The sequence below is a fragment of the Drosophila ananassae genome, chromosome 2L, assembly GCF_017639315.1.
Source record: "Drosophila ananassae strain 14024-0371.13 chromosome 2L, ASM1763931v2, whole genome shotgun sequence".
Lineage (NCBI taxonomy): Eukaryota > Metazoa > Arthropoda > Insecta > Diptera > Drosophilidae > Drosophila > Drosophila ananassae.
Window position 1 is genome coordinate 2,373,347 of NC_057927.1, and position 17,836 is coordinate 2,391,182.

Below are 17,836 nucleotides of genomic sequence, written 5' to 3' on the forward strand. Positions count from 1 at the left end.
CTTTTCGAGAACGTTTTGTTTTGCCCAAGAGCCCGAAACGTTGAAAGCTAATCTATTTTAAGTGGCTGTAAAGCATTCAAGGATGTAGGGATATCTTCGAATGTGCGCCCTGTTTCTGTTTTAATGAAATGTAGCATAATATTTTCATTTTGGCCAAGGCGTGCATGTGTGTTTATGTGATAAGCGTGTAAATCCCCAAAAATAGCCAGAGACAAGCACAAATCCCACAAGCATATATACATATATATGATGAGGTGGTAGAGTGGGAAGGGCAACTGGAGGTGGTGGCCAATGACCATAAATCCGAGTAAAATGTATTTTGACATTTTGCACGCAAACCGTGTGGCAGAAACTAACTAAGCGTGTTCTGGCTTCACACCCACACTCGCACCAATTTCTTCCACAAACCCAAAGGTCATTCCAATGATGATGAGAAAGGACATCGGACATCGGACAGACAGACAGCCTGACTAGGATTTTCCATGAAGTGTTAACATACGATAACAGCGGCAACGAATAAAACACAATGAAGCGCAACTGATGAGGATGCGGTGGATGGGCCACCGAATGTGGGGACCTTGATGATGCCTAATGCGAAAGGAAAGACCCAAATCCCACGCAGGACGAATCCCAACAAACTAGTCCTCAAGCCGAAACCGAAACAGAATTAGGAGCTGAAACTCAACCCGCAAACGAAATCAGTCTTCGACATGGATAGCATTTTCTGTGTCCAAGGGTGTGCTGAAAGTAAATGAAGTGAAATGGCTTGAAATGAATGATAAAATTGAAATCAATGTTGATATTTTCATGTTTTTCAGAGTTTTTAATATTCATATTCTGAGTTTTCAAGGAGCTTCAGAAAAAGTATCACTTTCTCCACATTTCTTAAACGAAAACTTCCTTTTATTTTCGTTTAAGTGCATTCCTTGCAGACATTTTGGCTTCTCAACCTTAAAAGTCTCTATCTCCGGGTGACACGCTCGCTTCGTGGCCTGCAAAATACCCATTTTAATTACTTTTTTTTCTGCAACGTAAAACAGTGACTTTATTTCGCAAAAAAAAAAAATGATAGCGAAACAAAAAACATGTTTTCGCGTTCTCAAGCTCTAACCAGTAAACATTTTTTCACGCTCATAAACCCTAGGGAAAATGGTTTGGTTTTCCTCTGGTTAAGGGCCAGGGGTGTGACATAATGGGGGCGGCAGGCGGGGTGGCATGCTGGCGGGACGGCGAGATGGCAGGCTTGAAACGGGAAATGGGAAAAGCAAAGGACCGAACGCAGGTCTTGGAGAAGGAAGCCTGCTTCCGTGGGTGCCTTGGCCGCACTGTCACGGTCATAAAAATGTGCAAAGTATTTTGTATGGTGCTACCTTCGCCCACACACTTTCAAAGCTAATAATAAGCGAGAGCCAGGAAAATGGTTTTAATGCTGAGAGCACAGAAAAAAGCCTCATGGAAACAATTTTCTTGTTAAGTGGACTTTTGGACTTTACATTTTACTCGCTGCTGGGGCAACTGTTTCATATTTGCTTTTATTGTACTCAAGTTGGCGAGTAAATTTAAATGGAAGGCAGTTTTTTTTCCGCCGCTCTCCGACTCCAACTAAGCATTTCCGCGGACGTTGGCTATTTTTCATAAATTTCCGCCGAGTCCGGGCCAGGATTTACATAAGGCTTTAAGCGGAAGTCCCGGAATCGGAGGTAATTCGAAGGCTGCAACCGCTAACAAAGTCTGAGGACGGCAGATAAGGTAAGCTCTGGCTGAAGACCTTAAATATTCAAGTTGGCTAAAATATGAGAAAAAAACTGATTTAAATAAAAGCCAACAAAAAATAAACTTTTGACCGAAATAACTCCAATGTATGCACACATCCCGTAGTCAAATGATGTTTTTCTGTTTTAATTAACTAATAATATTATTTCGCTTTTGCCGCTGTTTTTATGGCATTCTACTGCGGACACACTGCATACAAATATCATAATTTCCAGACATTACTCATACGCCGGGTAGGCGCAATTTAATACGTATATTTTACGTTTGAACATTTACTGGCCGTTCTGCCTCTGTCATCTTTTTTCCACAATTCAATTTTCGCATGACATTTGTTTTGGCAGGACATGAAAAATGGTCAAATGTTTTTCTATAATGCGATTTTCTTAACGCTTTCTTTTATGTGTTTGTGTTTATGGGAGCGAACGAAGCTTGAAAAATGCTGATTGAAATGTCACAAAAAAAAGCAAAAGAAAATGAAAAGGAAAGGGAAAAACAACGGATTTGGCCTTTTCTTTACCCTCATTCCATCCGAATTTTTTCCTCTCGGCCATCTTTGTTTGTTCGCTTTTATTTTAGCCATGTTTCGGGAGTGCTTTGTTTTCTGCTCGCAGCTGATTTGATTTGGCTTTCGGCCATTGTCCTGACCTGTTTGGTCGTTCTGTTGGTAAATGTTCGCACTTTAATCAAAAAAAAAAATTAGAAAGAAGGGAAAAGGGAAAAGGAAAAGAATACCCTGGCTAATCTGCTAAGCGTTTTGTGCCCCATGGGCATTCTTTCGGCTATTATATTTTCTGTGTTGTTTTGGGCGAACAAAACACTCAACGATTACCCATATGCCGGATGAGTGTTTGCTCCGAAATACGCCCCCAAAACGCACTCAAAATTCAAAGCCGAGATTCATAACTGCCCACTATGTAGGATGTAACTAAATACAGATTTTGTTTGTAATTGAAACTGAAAACTAAACTGCACATTGTCTGGCTATCAGCTGCACACATTGTCCAATTATAATTTAATTAAATTGGAAGCACTTTATATGCAACTATTTTCGGTAGTTGAGCAGCATGGGTGGCATGTGTCGGCCAGGCTGGCGAGCTGGCATCTCAGAACTTCACCACGCCAGAGTCGTGTCAGTGGTCGATCCTCTGGATTGTGGATTCTGGGCTCCGGACTCCGGACAGTGGACTCCGGACAAATGCCAGGCACGTCTCCTCGCTTTTGCATATGTGCACTCGCCTCATACGCTTTGTTCCCTGTTATTGTTGCTATAGTTGCATTTGCCTGTTGCCTGTGGTCGGACAGACTCAAAATGTGAAACAATATGCCACAACAATGAAGCGATTCGTGCAGCAACTCGTGCAACGAGGCGTATGAGTGTTGACTGCCGTACGAGATGGATATAAAGCATGGGCGGCGGTGCTTTAGTTTAGCAAAGGGGAGGGCTGCAGTGCTCGCTTGGCTTATTATGCTATTGCATGCAAGGGTGCATCAAATCATAACAAATGACAACCCATTGGCCTAGAAAGTGAGTCAGTAACTTTAACACTAAGCCCAAATGAACAAAGAGCAACCAAAAGCTAAGGGATGCACTTGGCGAAAAGGATATCTTTTAAAAAAATTTACTGTACCAGTTATTAACCAAACTATATAACATTTGTATTGTTTTTCTTTAAATTTCCTTATCTTGTTGGTTTTTTGTTTTGCAGACACCTTTGAAATTGGGCGTGACTGCTGGATAGCCTTAAATGAATACAAATTTACATATTTACCCACGTGGGGGGCGTGTTAAAAAACAGAAACTCAAAACGTGCTTGCAATTGTTTACGATTGCATTTCATGTTATTATTGGTTTGTGGTTTTGTTTGCATTTTACTCGATTGTTCGCCCATTCATATACCAAACACAGACAAAGACCTTGTCTCTTCCTGGCCATTTTTTGACTTGCCTCCATTTTAGCCCTGCTTATTTATTTACTCGATTCTGGCCGAAAAAGAAAAAGCCAAGAATTCACCCTGTTTGAAAGCTTCCCCACGCTTATAATGTGTTTATTCGTAGTGTTTATGTAATAAATTCTGCCTTCTCGGATAGTAAAAAGGGTGCACATACAAAAAACAACAAGAGTTGAAACTTTCTACGCCAGGAAGAAAAGAAAACACAAAACAGGTGACTGTATATTACTCATACGTGTCGTTGGCAGAATGCGGAATTAAAGTAATATACAAAAACTTTTTTGACGACTTTACAATACCCTAAATTCTGAAATTCTAGAGAAAATTGAAGAACTTTCTCCGGGCATACACACCTCTAGAATGCTTTATTTGGCTGTTACAAAATTCGAGCTTAGCCAGATCCTTCAACTCTGACCTTCTATTCAGGTTTCCTTGCCACTACCTGCAGGTGAGCTCTATTTCCATTTTGGAGTGGCATTGCATGCAACTTTCCGGCTTTTGTTGTGGTTGCCACTCAGACTTCACACTTTCTTATCGCATTCGACGAGGTTCTGGCCTCGAGCGGCTCGTAAATAATAGCTGGTGAAAACACAAAAACCCACATTCGCAATCAGTCAGTCAGACACCGGAGACATGAACTCGCTGGCTACAATAATAATTTCACTTATCCTTCTGGTTCCGTCCATACCGCAAAGGTAATCAATTGCTAATCAGATTAGTTTTTCAACTAATTGTTATTCGTTCTTTCACTGAAGCTATGGCGACGACCAAGTCAAAGTCCTGTCCTATAATCCCACCTATGAGATTTGGTTTTTCCTGCCAGACGGCAGACCGAAGTGGGTTTCGCCGAATGTAGAGAAAGCATATTTTGAGGCAAGAGGAAATGGAGGAGTTTGCTATAAAGATGATTGGTATTACTGCAAAACTGGAGAAAAAATAAAAGAGTAAATGGTTGTATACAAAATTAAAGAGAAAACTTCAGGTGACCTTACGAATTTAACACACTTATGGTGTCATAAAAAAAAATACACAAAACTAAAAAATGTTCGAATTATTTTATGGTGAATTTTATAGCTAATAAGGTTAATTACAAGAGTTATAACAAATAAATTGATGTATTTTAAGTTTTGAATTGCAGTCCTATAATCAAGGTCTTTTAATCTGCAAACTAAACAACTTACATGTTGAAAGCCCTTCGTGTTTGAAAATGTTGAATTTGATTAGATTAATTGATTCTTTTATTACTGTTTACGACGTCAAATGTAATTGTAACTTGATTAGTAAGTTAATAATATATATACTATCTTATCTTTATTATTAATCAAAAGTAAACACTAAACATCGAGTTATTAGTGTTTCGATAGGACTTCGATAGGAAAACAATTCTGAACGTGACAGAAAATAAGTTTAAAACGAAAATTCGCCATTACACGTTTTTTTCTAACATATTAGCAGAATGGAAATTACCAAACAACTTACCAGCTCACGTTTACCAAACTAATTTTAAAGGAAAGGTTGTTCCCTCCCTTCGCAAAAGCAATCTTCCTTGGCTATTACGTTTCTTTAACTTTCCTAATTCGCCCCATCACGTTTTTATCACATTTTTTTAGAAATGTTAAAGTATCTTGAAGAGCGGAATTGAAGTTTCACTTGGAATTATTATTATGTTTACTTTGGCCAATGCTTGGACAGGAACCGACAAAAAGGGGAGAGATACCAGTCGGCAGAATCAGATATTTTATTGCAACGCCGTGGGGCAGAGACAGTGCCTTTGAGGAGAAAACTGTGATTCAGCATATATTTGCCTGTTGCCAGAGTCGGTGGAGTGCAGTTGTTTTTGTAGTATACTTCTTCTGTTGTTGCATTGTGAGAAGGAAATGAAATATGAAATAATTTATGATTCGGCCAGAGATAGCAAAAGATATATGAGAAAATCCGCATCAAAGTAATAGAATTGTGCAGTCAAATTTATGATAAATATCCAGTCATTTTAAAAAGCAGGAAGCCAAAACTGGAAGCGGGCTTGATGCCATGATCCGCCACTACCACGGAAATTGTTAGAATTTTCAGACAGGGTTGAACTTTTGCCACTGAGCCACTACAGCAATAGAGAAAGTGCGTGGAAAATGACTCATTTCTTGTATTTGTTCTGTGTGTGCAAGGAACTTGAGAAAGGCGAGGAAAAGTTTCTGACAATCCCGAAATTCTGCAACAAGTTCAACAAAGCAAAACGAAAAACTTGACGAGGATGAGTTTACTTAAATATCAAGGCATAAACGAGCATTTAAAGCTTAGCCTATTTATTCTTGCTCCGAAAGTATGCTACAATATTTCATATCACGTATGCGGCGTGTTGGCCAGGGAGAATACTTTCATATACGATTTTGTTTTATAGTTATGGAAATAAAATTTACTTTACAACAAAATTTTGATTATGCTGCCATTAAAACAATACCATATTGAAAATATTGAACTTTTTTTAATCAAACTTTTACCAAAGTTTTGTGGCAAACCGAAAAAAGTAAGAAAAATTTAACTTATTCCAAACTAATCAAATTTCCATTTTTGTTCACCAAACTTTGGTCACCAGGGAGAACTAGCTGCCAACTAAATGTCTGCAAATCAAAACATATTTTATCAGTGAAAAATCGGATATTTCTTGGAGCTGCTACCATATTCATATATGTGTGTCCGTTAGTGAACCAAAGTGCCAAATAATCTCTCTTATTTTGTGTTGGTTTTAGCTTCATAGACACATGTCGGAATTTAATAGAAATTGCTTGCTGGCCAATATTTTTCAATTTGTTTCGACTTTGGGAATATTAAAATAGTTCGTTTAAACTCACTTTACCGGCAATCAATTTCTCAATTTCTGGATGTGGCGAAACCGATTCCATGTTTTCATTTCCGATTTAAACCACACATCCATCGTCCAAAGTAACTAGCTGCATTGTTTGTAGCATTGGCTTTAAATGCATGAGCGACGAAAGATTGTTGTGGCTGTATTTTATGTCCATTTCATGTTTAGACAACTTGCTTCATAAATATTTATGAGTATTATGATGCAAAAATGCTGCAGCATAATCAAAATGCTGAGTAGGTGGCCGGGGTGGCGGCAAAACAAAAAAAAGCAACCGACGAGCAACCAAAGCGCAGTGCAATCAAATCAGCCATGATGGGGTGGGCAAACCGCCAGAGGCTACAACATCATCCTTAGCATTCGCATCCGCATCCGCATCCGCATCCTCCATCAGTGTGAAAATTATACAGCGTTGACAATGAGAGGAACTGTTTCCACTTCAACGTCCGCATCGCAGAGTGCAATGTCATAAAAGATTCCGTGTCTCGCATTTCCTTCTTTTCTTGATCGGGTATGCGGTGTGGATAAGGAAAAATGAAAAGTGAGCACCGGTATGGAAAAGCGTCAGGTGTCCCAGCACACACACACCCACACCTATAGCTGGTCAACAGCTTCAATGTGACAAATATGCTAAATATACAAAAATTCAAGCAGCGATGAGCTGGGGATTGCTTGTGCACTGATGCGGTGAAATTGGATTTTAGAATAACAATTTGCGGAAAATCACTAAGCGGAATTGCAGCCACTGATATGGAATTGATTTTTTCAACAATAAATTCTTCAATGTGAAAAAATTCAAATGCGACTGAAGTGTACTATTTATACAATCAATGGTCATTTATTGAATATCGTTGCTATTTTTGGCATAGCTTTTTGCCGAAAATTAAGGTTTTTCCAATTTTTAAATTGCAATTTTATCTCAGACACAAAATAAATCTTCCCGCCAAGCAACAATTCATTTCCCCACCTTTATTTTCAATTGCCGCCCATAGAGTCGGTTCCATAAATAGCCACAAAATGCTGGACAATATGGGTGATATGTGTCTGCTTCCAAAAAGATGGTCCTCACGGATATTTATTCCATTACCCAGGAAGCGACTTTTGTTTTCTGTTGCCTTTGCCACACTCGCTGTTGTCCACAATGAGCTATTGGCCCGATGGTCTGAGCCCTGGGCACGGGACTGGATCTGGGATCCGACTCCGGACCTTTTACCGCTGTCCGGTTACCATTCGTTTTGTGGACGGAAATTTACGATTTACACGTATGCCAAATGCAATGGCAACTGCAAATGGGAATTGGGAGTAAGCACTGGGGGGCACGAGGACATCATGGAGAGTGTGCCTGGTGTGGGCGATAAAGGTTTCCATGGTTCCTGAGAAATGGCTTATACTCTTCTATTTTTAGTGGTATATAATAAAATATAATAAAAAGTTAAAAGTTCATTTCTAAAAAAAACTCCAAGATCCAAGACCCTCTTAATTAAAAAGCATTAAACTGAAAATTTTATTTTAACTTAAGCGGACTCCACTGACAAATAATATGAAGCTGGAAGCTTAAACAACAATGGAAAATGGCGATAAATGCCAGGGAACTTCAGTTCAAGAATACAAAACTCACACGCTGTGGGCCTGAACAATTATTGCCGAGGCCGACAACAATAAGGAAGACGGCATTGAAATTCAGTCTCATTGTTGGGGGCAAAGTAGCACTTAATTCCCCGCTTTCTCTCAGTGGGGTTCTCACTGTTGTTTACACAATCAGCAGTGTTTGCATGGCCAATGCGGTTCTCTTGTTATCCTCCGAAAGGAGGAAGGCGGATCGGTCTGGAAAGCTCATGCCTTGGCTGCAGATTTTTGATTTATTGCAACGCACGATGCAGATTTCCAATTCGGATTCTCCGAGTTTCTGCATGCAAATTTTAGATTTTTCCATTTTTTCAATCTCAACCAAACATGCAAAACAGCCACAACATTGGTTTAGTGAGGAAAGCTCTTAGGCAAGCAATTAGCAGAACGGAAGGTCTACTGGGCAGTTTACAAATTTTTCAAGGATATGTAGGCAGGAAACTGAGAAGCCAAATGTTCTTTCGTTGGTTATGTGGAATAAACCTTTGCTTATTATTAGGATAATTGCATTGGAAAATTTTTCTCCTTTCGAATAATTAAGTCATTGGCTTGGTTGGCATGTAAATCCGAAAACCAATTTAATACACTCACTAGAAACTCAAGCATTCAGCCCTGAAAATTCTGCAGGACTTTTTAGTATACTGCGGCTGCGGCTTTGATTTCCTGTGGCCTTTGCTTTCCTTTCCGGCCCTTCGTTTGTATTGACTGTCATTAACAAACCGAAAGGTCTATTTACCATTTAGGTTCAAAATGGCCAGCAATCTGGGAAATGGCTAAGGGAAAGCAGGTTCTGGAAAGTGCAAAACGAGAGATGAAACGGCAGAGAAACAAACAGGCAGACTCGGGTCTGGGGAGTATGCAAATTTTCTTCGGCTTTTGTCTACTCTACCAGAGTATGCATGTTTAGCTTGGCTCTCCTTGCGAGGATATATCTTGGTTTTTGGTCGATGCCATCAGGTGGACCAGGAATCTGGAGCCTGGGACTGGTGCCTCGTTTGCTGATGCGTATCATGATTGCCACTTGTAAACAAAGAGGGGAGCCGAAGCAGTGACAGCTGATGGACCGCAGAATCAATATGCATTTGAATATGTTGCTGGATCAGCGGTGGGGATTCTCGAGGACGACAAAGAGGACAGGGACGAGGTGCCATTGGAGACTGCCGAAGAATCCCCAAGCACACATTCTCTCTGACAGTCACAACTTTTCACGCACGTGACCCCACGTCTCAGCTTTCGACATTTATTTTGACCTCATGCAACGGAAGGGAATTTCACATTTGGGAGCTATTTTGAATAAGGAAGTAAACGATATATATTCGTGGGAGGGTAGAGTACAAGAAGAAGGTAACTAAGTTAAATAATCGCGCAAGTTACTTAACTTTATTTTTCTTTTATAGATTGTGGGGAGAATATTAATAAATTTTAATAGAAAAATTAATAGAAAAATAAAATTAAATTCTACATAAAACATTAAAGAGGAATCTGAGCTTAATACATTTTATAAAGGACACCCAAACTTCGTTATAATCGCAGCTTCTTTTTTTTATAGAAATTCACATGTGTGAGTCACCGAACAGGATGCTGGGCAACAACATTTGCATAAGAAGTGACTGATGGCAGTCCGATGGGAGACAGGTGGAAGAATATATATCAAAAGGCAAACTTAATTATACACGCTGATGGCGAAAAATAAAAGGAAGTAAGGAACAGGAACATGGACAGCAACAGCAAAGGCAACAGGAAGGAAAACGAAATCCCAATACCCCATGAGCGGCATCAGCAAATCCCAAATCCAATAAATAAAAACATACGGGCGAAACGCCATTGCCATTTCCACATGTGTGGATGTGCCAGTGGAAAGTCATCATAACAAGCCCGGGGAATACCAAACAACGCAAATAAATTAATGGAAACCTGAAGGAGTCGCTTTTTGGCACCCGGTGACAGTTGGACCGTGGTGTGAACAAAATGTAATTAAAATACGGAACCTTTTTGTTTTTAATTACAGCAGCGTGATGAGAGGCTGACACCTAGTTGCCACACAAGATGATTAATTAATGATAATAAATGCTGACTGATTTTCGCATGTGTTTGTTAAAGCTTTGTTCCCATGTGTAAATAAAAGCTTTATCCTTCGATGTATCCGACATTCATTAGCAAAGGCATTTATTTCGATTACAATACACCACCGAGTGATTAAGGGAAGGTTCATTAGTGACCGAGGGATATATAGATTAATTGATTATGTAAATGTAGGACTTGCAACAGCAATTAGTGAAATATCAATGTTTGCTTATATTTGCATCTTGTTTAAAGATTTTCACTATGGGCTTACATATATTTTCAGCCAAGGAAGCAAACATTACAAAGAGGGATGGGGCAGATGCCAAGATTTCTATTAAGGCGAGTAACCCTCATCTAACAAATTGCTTTGGCGGCACTAAGCGACCGAAACTAATTAAAAACCTAAACTTTCACCTGGGGCCGGCGTCTACGGACCAACTATTCTTATATAAAATGTCTGTCATGGCAACCGGTAAACGACAACGGCACAACTTTCCATTGATGGGTGGATGTGGTGATGGCTAGCACTGCCAATTTCGAGCCAAGTTTCCCTGCGAAAGTTCTACCGGCAATAATACCGAAAACCAAATAGAAAACAGAACCTCAACCTCAAACCCAATGTTAAACAATGTAAACTCTTTATCATGACTCGAACAGGTACCAAGAGACAAAATCTAAATCAGTCAAGACACCTAAGATAAAAAAAAATCTTGCGACAAGCCAATTAAAATTTTCCACAAGTCCGCATACACGGCGTATGCGTAACAAAAGACAAAACTCAAAACTTAAGACTATTCGCAGTTTATTAAAATTTTATTAGCACCCGAGTAAGAAACACATTTTTTGTTGTGTTTTGGGTTTTGGGTGTTTTTCCCCTCTTTTCAAATTTCCTCTTTTATTTCGGTCCAGTATATTGGTTTTCAGTCTGGCCTGGGCCAGCTGTGCGAGTTTAGTTTTTTGGTAAATTTTTCCTTGTTTGTATTTGGCGCTCGAAAACTTTTTTTGCCCAACTAAGGTGCTTCATATTTCCCGCCATGTACTCGAGCCAAGCCTCGGAAAAAGTTGGGTCCGCTTTTGAATATCAGCGCCTGCGGTTGAATGAAGCCTTTTTACACCAACTGAGCCTGCACACACCCATATACCTTGCTTCCGGAAACTATAAATGAGTGGGTATTGCGAGAAACTCTTCCAAAAATTCAAAGTCTGTCAAATCCCACCCCTCCTATCAGCTGAAGAGCAGTGAAAGTTCCGGAACTGCAACAGCAAAGCAAATTTATGGCGAACAAATAAAAAATAGTTGGTTCGTAGTTCCGAACTTGTTGGGGATAAAAATCTGAATTGAATTCTATGTTGACTTAAAATTGTTCGAGCATCTTAGGGAAATTAATAAATTTAATACTAAAATAAGTAAGCAAGAAGATGAAACTAACGAAGTTAGTTGAGGAAACTTTTCAGCTCCTCCAAAAGGTAAACGAAAATATTTTCACAATTTCGCATAAAGTTGAGGAGAAAATTCTGAAGGTTATTAAACTATGAAATTGGGAGAACAGTCTTTGGCTTAAAAACGTCTCAGCAGGATGTGAAAGTTTAATGAATTTAATTAAAGAAACCATTGAAGTGAAAGCCAAATCTTTGATCAATATTCATTTGGTTTTTGCCGAGAAATTGTTTGAGGAATCTGACATCTTTCTGGTTGGGCCACACTTCTTTACAAGAACTTTCCTTGGTCAAGGAAATTAAATTAAATTACTTTCCACATATCAGTGAACTGATTCACTCCCCCACATGGAAGCTGTGGCTCAATTGTCAAAGAACCTTTGCTGCCAATTCAGTCAAGTGTGTGCTGAATCTTTCAAAAGGCCCAAACAAGAAGAAAGAAAGAACCAAAAACAGAGTCATATCAAATAATGCACATTTCCGCTTCCGCTGTAAAAATATCGAAGGCATTCTGGGGAGACTGTCAACTGAAGGAACTGAAAAAGGGACCTTTGCTGCAGTAGCTCACTCAATATTGGCTCAGCGACTTTTTCGCCTTGGCAAGTGTTTCAAAATAAACAACTTCAGTGTAAATTGCCTCGGGCAACATCTTTGACTCGGATGGGCTTAGATGCACTGGAAAAAACGCGTAAGAATATAAAATGTATGTCTTTTAGTTATGGAATGAAAGTTGTAGTTTCAGTTAAAGTTTTAAGGCCTCTAGTTATAAAAGCGTACAAATTTTAGATTTTTCTCAGTGTATATACGCATGACGAGGCTCTGGATGTTTATGTGTGGGTGTATCATCGTTGGGCTCTGCCATTTTCTTCATCAAGACAAACAGTAGATGCTTGGAAGACATTAAGAAATCAACTTTGGACGCCAACGCGCCTTTTGTTATGACTACAGTATGTGTGTTTTTGCACTTTGTTTGCTGTTTTAGTCTTTGTCCTTGGCTTGTTCGACTCAACCCATCCCTGGGCCCAAGTATTGTTATTGTAAATTTCACCCCTGCTCCGCTAACAAAGTTTGGAACGAAAATCTACAACATAAACATAAAGTTATTATATAAATATGAAGTTGCCAAAAGCATGAAGTAGGGATCGTCAGGAGCGGGCGTGTAACAGCTAAATGGGAGGAAAACTTTTCTGCCTCGGAGGAAACTTTCTTTCCCTTTTTTTTCTCCATTCTGTGGGTTTTTTGGTTTCTTTGGTTTTTGGCCCGTCAGACCATGATGCAGAGGCTTTTGAATTATGCGGCAGATTAAGTCCCAAGTGCATGCCTTCTGAGTTTATTTAGCCCGAGACACCAAAAAAAGGTAATCTTTCAGCACAAAATCTGCTAAAATGATCAATGGGAGAGATGATTTTAAAGTGTGTCCAAGTTCATTATTAAAATGAAGTCAAGGCCAAAAGGATGATACAAATAGCCGATTAATAGCATAATATTACCGATTTAAAAGACAGTTTACAACTGAAATCAATGTTGCTATTTAAAATCTTTTAAGCCTGTTTGGACTATTCGGTTTTCAGCGGCTGGAATTAAACAACAATTCATTTTTTATCCCACCAAACGGTGGTAGGTACTTTTTCCATTAACAAAACGCTACCAAGTATTTAAACAAACCAATTTGACAACGCTCCAACGAGGCAGTACAAAGCAAAACACAGCCGCAGACGCCGACACAGAAACAGAAACAGACACAGGACCAGATATATAGTTTCAGATACAATCCATGCATATGCGATTGCGGACAGGGAATGCCAGGGGGTTGGGTATTTGGGGAATAATGCAGGAGGCTGGGGAGAGGCAGAAGGATAAAACGCGACCGCAAAATAAACAAGAACAGAAGCAGCAATAGCAACAGAAATGCCGACAGTGCGAGACAAAAGCATGGCAGGCTAAAGCCATTACTCATACGTCATGTGGCACAGGCAAAGGGAATTTACTCGCACAAATACAAAATTCATAAAAAGAACGAAAAAACTAAATCGCTAGGGTGCAAAAACAACAATAACTGCATTGCAGCACACACACACACATATGGGGGATTGGTAAGTGGATCAGAGATCCAGATATATGTATCTCTCCAGACCCCACACCTCCCCCAACATCCATCTCCTCGGGGATTTTTGTCTCGTTTCCTCGATGTTGGTTTTCCTTTGGCTTGGCATTATTTCTATTCCCCAATTACCGGTTGCCAGGACAACTTCTTGGTATTCTCAGCACCCTTTTCTTGTGTGGTGCCGAGTTGGGGGCTGTGCCTCCTTCCAACCTGTGTTTAACCGCAAATTAAATTATCCTACAATTTACAATTGCGTGCAGCGCTAAACGCCTCACTCCGCACTTTTAGCATTAAATTCCACATAATGTGGGTTTCAATTATATCAAAAGGGCATACCATTACCACTTATGCCGATTACTTTAATAGTTTCCTAAAAGTTGGGAGGCCATTTACCTGCAAAGAAAAAAGAAGACAATATTAAGTAACCCTTGTAGCAGTATATAAAAAATATTTTAACAAATAGAGTGATTAGCTTTTGTTCTCAAACCATAGAAAAACGATGAATCAACCCACAACATACTGTACATACGTCAACTAATTCTTTGTTAAAAAAGGAGCCAAAGGAAATGCATCAAAAATGTCTATGAACATTTTAGGCATTTAGGGCACGTAACTGACAACCGAAATCAGAAGAGTAAATAAATAAAATATTTATAAACGTACGAGTACGTCAAATTCGCAGCATCAAACGTCAGCCGGAATTGACAAGAACGTTCCCTAAATTATTTCTTCCTGGCTATGTCAACAGGGACTCGGCTCTGTCCTCCCTAATTGCCAAGTATTCATCACACGTGCGACCATGCGAGTAAACGTGACAGATGCCGGCCCATTTATGTAGAAGGAGTTTAATCTATACTTTTTTTGTGGTAGATATTTACCAAAAATCTTAGAGGATGTGGCTTCAACTTCTCCACGAAAAATAACCAAAAACTTTATAATTCCCTTCAGTAGCATAGAAATATCGTAATGCGTTTTTCCTGTTCAATGTTCGGAAAGACTAACGAAAGAAATGAAATAAAAAATGGTGGCAAGCAAAGTGGAAATATTTTGGCCCAGTTCCTGGCCAAGAAAACGACAGGAAAAGGTGGCAATAGGAGAAGAAGACACTGCTCCTGCTGGCGTGTAGATAACTTGGCAAGTATCTTGACTCAAACGTTGAGTTATAGCGGCCGACTTGAATTTTATGCGTTCGTTCGTTCGTTTGCCCGGTGAGTCCTGCTAGCTCCAAGTGAGTGTGTGTGAGAATGCATTTAATATTTTATAGGTAAGACCCAGTCGAGCAATATATCCCAAAATGTAGGCTATATATTTGCCATTATCCGATGAGCAGACGTGTCAAATGCATTGCTTAAAGAACGGCACACAAAGAAAATAAGTTCAGGATAATCTCTCTCGAGGAGATTTCTTCTCTCCTTGGCATGGCACTCGGCTCATTTGATTCACTAAGCCGCTTATCTGGAGAGCAGCAAATGGGATGATGTAGAGGCAAGTGGAGCTCATAAACTTTGCGGGCGTCGCACAAAATCCATTTGCAACCTTGTTTACGCTGCGTATGGGTAACAAATCAACGGACTGAGAAGCGGAGCACACAGTGCTGCGAGTACGGGGCACGGGCCACAGAGTGCAACCGCAAGCAAAATGCCTGATTGGCAACATAAATCAGGGAGGACAGGCACTACCACAGCCGCAGCCGCAACACCTGCCCCGCCTCCAGGCAGTCTGACAGCCTGACAGTTGCAATGGCCACAAAATAGGTACAACCTCCCCCAAAAAAAGTGCAACGCAAGAAGCCAAAATGTGGTATTTAAAATTTGCAATACCCTAAGAGTAAAGAATGCCAAAATGGAAAAGTAAGCTAAGCTAGAGAGGTAACTAATTTCAAAAGCGTATGAAGCTTATTAAAACTAAAATAAAAACCCATAGACCCTTTTAAAGGGTATATAAGTGCTGGGATGGCATGCAGATCCACACACCCACGCACGCTCTCGGCACATTGCCATGGTGGAGTGGCAACATAATGAACGCAGCTTCGTGACGCGCTTTTTGGCCAAGTTGCAGCTGCAACGAGGTAGGCGCCACCACTCCATCCGCCCATCGCCTCATACCTCCAGCCTCCGAAACTGTGGCCCCAGTGCGCTTGTGACACAAACGATGAATGACTTCGTTAGCAGCACAGGCACACATAGAGGAACCTGTCAAACTTATGCAAAACAGGGCAGCGGGACAGATGAGCAGCCACTGACAAAGTGTGCAACCTGCTACAGAGTTAGGGCTGGCGAGAAAGGTAAAATGAGGGGCGTGGCAGCGAGTGCCTGCAATCCGAGAGTGTTCAATTGAGCAGCAAATTGTCATGGCAAATGTTGGCAGCAAAAAAAAAATCCCCACCTATATACGTGAGTGCATTTGAAAGCTGGGGAGAGGAAGGAGCCAACCAAATTGTTAGCACAAATAAATGGCGAACTGCAGAAAGTCAAGCTGCAATGGGAAAACGTTTCAAATTTATTGCGCCAACCTGTGATATTTGCACATTCACTTTATTTCGTTTTTGGCTACATAGTGCATAAAAAAGAGTTTGAAAATGGTTATCGTTCTTTTTGTAAGATATTTCATATTTTATTTTAATTTATTCTATTCAGTCTTGATTTCATGAAACATAAAATGAATTGTCTTAAACGCTCTCAAATTTAATTTCTCTTTACAAGATTGGCTAATCAAAAAGGACCTTCCCTGAAATTGTTCCTTTCTTGCCTGACGTTCTCTGAGACTCCTTTGCAAACAATGAAATTAAGGAATGCTTAAGGAAATCCTTTTTTTGGATGCTGCATCAGGTGAATGCTATTCTTTGCTGAATCCAGAATCCCAAGCTAAATGCTTTGCAGTAAGGATCGAAAAACTGCGGAACGTGTAGCCTTTATCCTGATTTCGCTTATCCACCATTTGAACCGTTCGATTACCCAAACTCCGATTGGCGATTCCGTTCCGTTCTGTTTTTTGTGCTGGCGTTACACCTTTTTGCCGCATGCGGAACTGATTTGCATGCTGCTCGCTTGCTGCCGCTTGTTTTTCCACCGATTTAGCACGACTACCTTTTTCCTCTACCCCCTCGGCTCGGCTCCTCACCTTCTAACGAATTTGTTCTGCTGCCGGCAAATTGAGTTCTCGTAGCTCCAGCTCAGGACACCCGTTTAGGACCTCTCACAGAGCTGAGCTGGCGAACGTATTTGCTTTAGTTTTAGCCCAGAGTTTTATTTATTTATGTCCCACGGCTGCTGCTCAGCACTGTTTGCAGTAGGAAAATTTTTGGGTGTATAAATTAAAATGCAACTCCAGTTGATTTCTCTCCATGTGGGTTAAGCAAAGTCTGCACGCCCCTCGAGTCCAAATGAAACAGAATGAAATGTTCCCACTGCTCATTGGCAGACATTCCTAGCAGTTGGCAATCCCCTGTGTAAGCACTTGTGCGGCTCAACAATTAAAGCGAAGCTCCTTCCTCCATATTCCTGGCCCCGAACGGCACTAGTTGTCGTGGGTTTGTCGGTATTTGCTTGTGAGTACGTGTGATGCTGCTCGAAATGTGAGATTGTTGTTCTTTCTCTAAGCTTTCCCCATCTTTTTTTCCACATTTTTTCCTTTCTTCTCAGCACTTTGCGAAAAACAGAAGCTCAGCTGTGCGTCAACTACATTCCTGGCAGCTATCAAATGCTAGGGGGATCACAAATACTCAGACTATGAAGGACACTTCTTGCAATGTGCAATATTTTTAATGTATCAGGAGATGGCAGAAAAACTTTCAATCACTCACATCGATTCATTTTTAATGGTTTATTTTTAATCATCTAGAGTGTCGATTTCTATTATTTTACAGCAAATACAAGAATGTAATAAAAAATGGTTTGTTTTAAGTGCTTCCAAGAATTATGAATTACTAAAAAATGTTTCCAATAAATACTCTCCTGTCCTCTATAACCACTTCTCGTAAATTATCTGCGAGGGTAAAACTTTTTAATGTCATATTTACTCTGC

At 40.1% G+C, this 17,836-nt stretch overlaps 2 protein-coding genes and 1 long non-coding RNA gene across 4 annotated transcripts in view; 2 read left to right on the forward strand and 1 right to left on the reverse strand.

The window, feature by feature from the left end:
* LOC6500128 (heparan-sulfate 6-O-sulfotransferase 1) overlaps positions 1 to 17,836 on the reverse strand; it is a 74,967-nt gene that overhangs the window by 14,837 nt on the left and 42,294 nt on the right. The gene's annotated exons all lie outside the window — the stretch shown is intronic.
* Positions 4,284 to 4,868, forward strand: LOC6500413. Its single transcript, XM_001953132.4, has 2 exons — positions 4,284 to 4,417; positions 4,478 to 4,868. Exons 1-2 carry the CDS (start codon positions 4,356 to 4,358, stop codon positions 4,668 to 4,670), a joined length of 255 nt encoding a protein of 84 aa, XP_001953167.1. The 5' UTR covers positions 4,284 to 4,355; the 3' UTR covers positions 4,671 to 4,868.
* LOC26514246 lies at positions 14,292 to 16,396 on the forward strand. Of its 2 annotated transcripts, XR_006506906.1 has the most exons (4): positions 14,292 to 14,679; positions 14,765 to 15,021; positions 15,078 to 15,681; positions 15,737 to 16,396. It is a non-coding gene; the product is annotated as an uncharacterized LOC26514246 (long non-coding RNA). The 2 variants fall into 2 exon arrangements; XR_001408976.2 differs by having other exon boundaries at positions 14,292 to 15,021.